Genomic DNA, 4,680 nt, shown 5'->3' on the forward strand with positions numbered 1-4,680 from the left:
GCATGCTTAGACAAAAGGATATTAGCTGTAACATTTTGTTTTTTGGATTGATTTCCCAAGTCCAGAATAATTTAAATCACAGTCTTTCAAAGACAAAAAAAAAAAAACACCCAAATAAACCACAAAACTAGCAACTCACACCATTAATGTAATCATTTTATTAACAAAAGGAACCCATGGGGTTCAAACAAGAGTACAAAATACAATCTTTATTTTTTTTCTGTGGGTTAAATTGTTAACATTTTTAATAACAAAAATAAAAAAAAAGCTTTCATAGTCAACTTATCAAAAACATAACCCCTGCCTATTGAGTTTCTTATTGTGCAAAACAAAAACATAAAAAGTAAAGTTTCGCCCATGGAATGATTTTGTGTGCCAAAAGATGCACATTTTCAACTTCAAAATTTTTGCATCAAAAAGAAAATTCTAAGGCCACAGTTTTATTTCTGCAAACTAAACAAGAACAAGAGGGGATAAACAAGCAAATAACAGCAGCTAAATTTTTATCTTCATTCCCAGGTATTCTCTGTTCCAATGTAGAATTTTCTACATTCATAAAATGCTCTCTTGATTATAAAAAAGTATGCAGTTTCAACCTACTGCTTAAGGTCAGATACACCACTATCAATTCAATAAGGCAAGTCACACCTTTTAGCCATTCTCTTAACTATGTACAAAGTTAGCTCTGCTTCAATTTCACAGGGGCACTTCATGATTTCTGTAATAAAGGTGATAAAGAATCCTAGTGAAGAATTCCATTAAGTAATTAAACTTTCTCTCCATCCATACTGTTTGAGTTTGCTTCTTTCACTTTGTTTTGGTATCATGGAGATGGACAATGTCTTGACAAGGCATGTAAACTACAACTCAGAAGTCAATAAATAGTTGAAGGTGGTCTTTTCTAAAGTAAAAACAAAACTGTTTAGACAGCACTTCACTATACATACCTATGTAAAGACACATACAAGAAAAGCAAAATAAAACATCACTAAAATAAAATCAAGAATAAAATTTTGTGACAATTTCAGTACCACAATTACTGGTCTAATAGCTTTGCATTGTGATTTTAGACAGTGGATTACAATGCAAGAAGTGCATACACAATGCTTCCGCGATTACAGAGAATGGAGGTATGTCCAGAAGGGTGAGAAGCATACATTTACTTAATGTTTGTAGAAAAATCCCTGATCAAATGACCAACTAATTTTTAAATATAAAATTTAACCTTAGAAGAACTTTTCTATTTCTAAGTGAATATACTGATTGATTCAAAGACAAATTAATCATTCTGTTTAAGTACAGTATTCTGTAGGGGAAGCACCAGGGTTTCTAGATCAAACCCTTATTGAACACGGAGAAAACCAAAGTACTTGCTGGTCTAAAGCCTCTATCATGGGAATCCCTATCTCCCTTCCACTTAGTGTCCAGAAATGTTCTCAGCTCACAAAACCAACAGGTGGAAGGAAAAGTGAGTGAAAATGTGACCATGAATAGGAGGGGAGACAGAGACAGTAAAAACACTGCTCAGACTTTTAGCAGCAACACAATCCTGTTGGTCTGAATATCCTGAGGTTAAATGATAATAAAATATTGCACCAAAACAATAAAGAAAATCACAGTTTAAACAGAATTACTGAAGAACTGGAATAACAATGTACAATGCAGTGAATGCCATCAGTAGACTAAAGTCTCTTGATAGGAATTAAATTTGTGTCTTTTTTAAAAATGGCATTGTTCCTACCCTCTTTTGATTTTGCATTTATTTTGAAATTCCCTTGATATACATATATTTACTTCCATTTAATGCCAACCTTCGGATTTTCCCTTGGCCCAGATTCAGATTTAGTGACGGGGGGATGACTGCTACTGCAAATAGCAGAAACTCCAGAGAAGACTGATCTGACCCAGAGTGTTAAAAACATATCTGATAACCCACGAGAGGTAGATATAGGAAAGGCTTTTTTTTTTTTTTCAACTGTGTAGTTATCAAGGCATCCTGAAGATGCAACGTTTTTATCCCCTTTCTTTCTCTAATGTGCTCCTAGGTAAATAAGATGTAAGGAAAACCAAATATATATCCTGTTAAAGTACTTAAAGGGGGTGAAAAGTACAGCCTTCAACAAAATGTGTTTTCATTCTAAAATTCATCTTTCCCCTTTCAACTGAGAAGTTTTTCAAGAAGCCATTTCTTAGTCTCATAGTACTGTACAGCCAATTTATAAACTACATTTTAACCTACCATTGAAAGAGTGAAAACTGTATGACTTCATTAGGACCTTACATGACCATGATCTCAAGAAAAGAGACTTTCAAGGACTTCAGGCCTGAATATGGTAATATGGTAAGAAATCATGAAGACCCTGAAACCTGTGGGTCTCCCTTTGTATTTAAAGTAGGCCATTTTCCTATTCATGCCCACCCTTGTGCTGCTACACTCTCCAAAACCAAGCCTCCTCCCACTGAGTCCATATTGCCTTAAGTTTAGGATACTTTTAAAAACACTGTGGGAAGCTCCCATAGTGTTTCCCCTGTTTACAGATTCCTTTCTCAGGTCAGCGCCGGCACCCCTTCACTTACTCTATCACTGTCAGGACTTCCGTTACATTCTGTGACTTTTTACATCTTCATCCCATTTTTTAAAAGGGATATACGACCATCATATAAACTTGTGCAAAGATCCTGTTGACCCACTAGAAAGTTCTTGTATGCTTTAATTTCTATTGCCTTCAGTCTTGATGTTCATTTACGTTCTTAAGTGAATCTTCCCTCCCTCTTTCCCAAAAAGGCAGAAGAATGAACATTCTGATTTGATGATGAACACAGTGATTTCTGAAATCTATTCAGAGAATGAAGGAAACAGGCTGGGTCTCTTCTACATCACTAGGATGTGGATCAACCTGCAAAAAAGCGCAGACCAAGATTACTGTTGCAGCATTCTCTAAAATGATTCTAGTATCTATTTCCATTATAATTACATGATGGTTATAAGCCAAGTTGCCCAGAGCCTATTATTAATAAGTCCCAGTAGGCCACTTAAGCTCTCCATATTCCATGGCCACATAAAACATCTTAAAGGAAATCCACAATACTGTATACGATGCCACAGATCACAAGGAAAATACTGGAAAATGTGGTAAATGGATCAGTCATAATCTATCACCACTGTAAAAACAAATTTATGTTTCTCCTACAAATTATGAGTTGACAACAGACACTTTAATGGACAACTATAAATAGTTATTTGTAAGCAGTGCAATAAAAGTCTAATTTTCTTTTGCTTTGTTTACCTCTGAATAAAGAGGTGGAGGTTGGAACCGGAATTCTGGTATGCAGGCAAACATAGGACAGCATACTTCTTCCTCACAGTTAGAGGGCTGAGGATAAGGAGGAATGTGTCTAGAGAATTCTTCCTCTGATACCACATCTGCATAATTTGGTGGTGCTGAAACAGAAATGAAGTTGGAGCTAAGAAATCCATGCAAAAATTACTCTCTTGTGAACTTATACAAAACTAAGAAATTTATCTAAATTTGAAGATAACAATATGGTATTTCTTTCTATAATCAGCAAGTTTTTCTGCCCATTACAACAAAATATTTTTATTTAATGACTACTAATATTGATTTTATTCTACCCTTTTGAGATGTATGTTTTATAATCAAGGTAAACAAAAATCACTGAAATGTGGCTATAGAAAATAAATGAACACTCTATACTTCTGACTATTTTTCATTATCTTATTATTATGAATCAGAATCAGGAGATGTACATTTTATTCCTGAATCTGCCATCAGCAGCTTTGTGTCCTGGATAAGTTAATACCTGTAAGGCCCTTTCCAAGAATAATGTTTTATGACTTTTTGGTAATAAGAAGAATAACGACAGCTGTAGTAGCAGTAGTAGTTAACATTTGAGCACTTAATATCTTATATGTTCCTGTTCTTAGGTACTTTCTATGTAAAACTTCATTACGAAAGAACTTCAAAATATTTTACCTTCAGGCTGTTCTGGCAGTGTCAGTGTCAACCAGCTCATATCCATACTGAACTGGCTGGCTACACTGGAGTTTCTGCTGCCAAAACCATTATATGGAATTGTACCAATCACTAATGGCAGTTCAATCATCAATTTTTTAGCACCAGGAATGTGAATGTATACCTAATAAACCAAAAAAAAGGAGAAAGACACAAATATAAGTTAAACCTCATAGTAGACAGCACGATTAATTTCTTTTTGATAGAAAATTTCTTTGTTACCTGCCACCACATCTCATCACAATTTTAAATTGTCCTGACTAAATACAATAAAGAGTATGCAAAACATAGTGACTGCTCTAAGATAGGTAACTGTGGCCTTAACATACTTCATTGTACTTTGGCATGGCTTACATAATTACTGTAGAAAATTAAGTATATGTCTTCAATGTAACGAGCACCCCTTAATGCACCTCAATTCTTTGATGTTATCTTATTAAATCCCTTGGGGGGGATGGTTTTTGATTAAAAACAAAGGCAAATCTTCATATATTTCACAACTAGTGGTAATGCTGACATAAAATGATATTTTCCCAGGTAACTGCATATATGCGCAGTTAACATGACACCAGTTATTGCTCCACTCTATATATTTTTAATTTAAAGAGAGCTCTGCTTACAGCTAAGGAATAGTCCACTCTGATAA

The 4,680-nt window shown here is 34.6% G+C and overlaps 1 protein-coding gene across 1 annotated transcript in view; it reads right to left on the reverse strand.

Moving 5' to 3' along the window:
- Positions 1-224: 224 nt before the first annotated feature.
- ARRDC4 (arrestin domain containing 4) overlaps positions 225-4,680 on the reverse strand; it is a 12,939-nt gene continuing 8,483 nt past the window's right edge. Inside the window, exons 5-8 of the mRNA XM_012643672.1 lie at positions 4,655-4,673; positions 3,996-4,158; positions 3,288-3,442; positions 225-2,897 (exon numbers count right to left, since the gene is read on the reverse strand). Of these exons, the coding sequence (XP_012499126.1) occupies positions 2,841-2,897; positions 3,288-3,442; positions 3,996-4,158; positions 4,655-4,673 (394 nt within the window). The 3' untranslated portion in view covers positions 225-2,840. The remainder of the gene's footprint in view (positions 2,898-3,287; positions 3,443-3,995; positions 4,159-4,654; positions 4,674-4,680) is intronic.

Source organism: Propithecus coquereli, unplaced genomic scaffold, assembly GCF_000956105.1.
Source record: "Propithecus coquereli isolate 6110/MARCELLA unplaced genomic scaffold, Pcoq_1.0 Scaffold20, whole genome shotgun sequence".
NCBI lineage: Eukaryota > Metazoa > Chordata > Mammalia > Primates > Indriidae > Propithecus > Propithecus coquereli.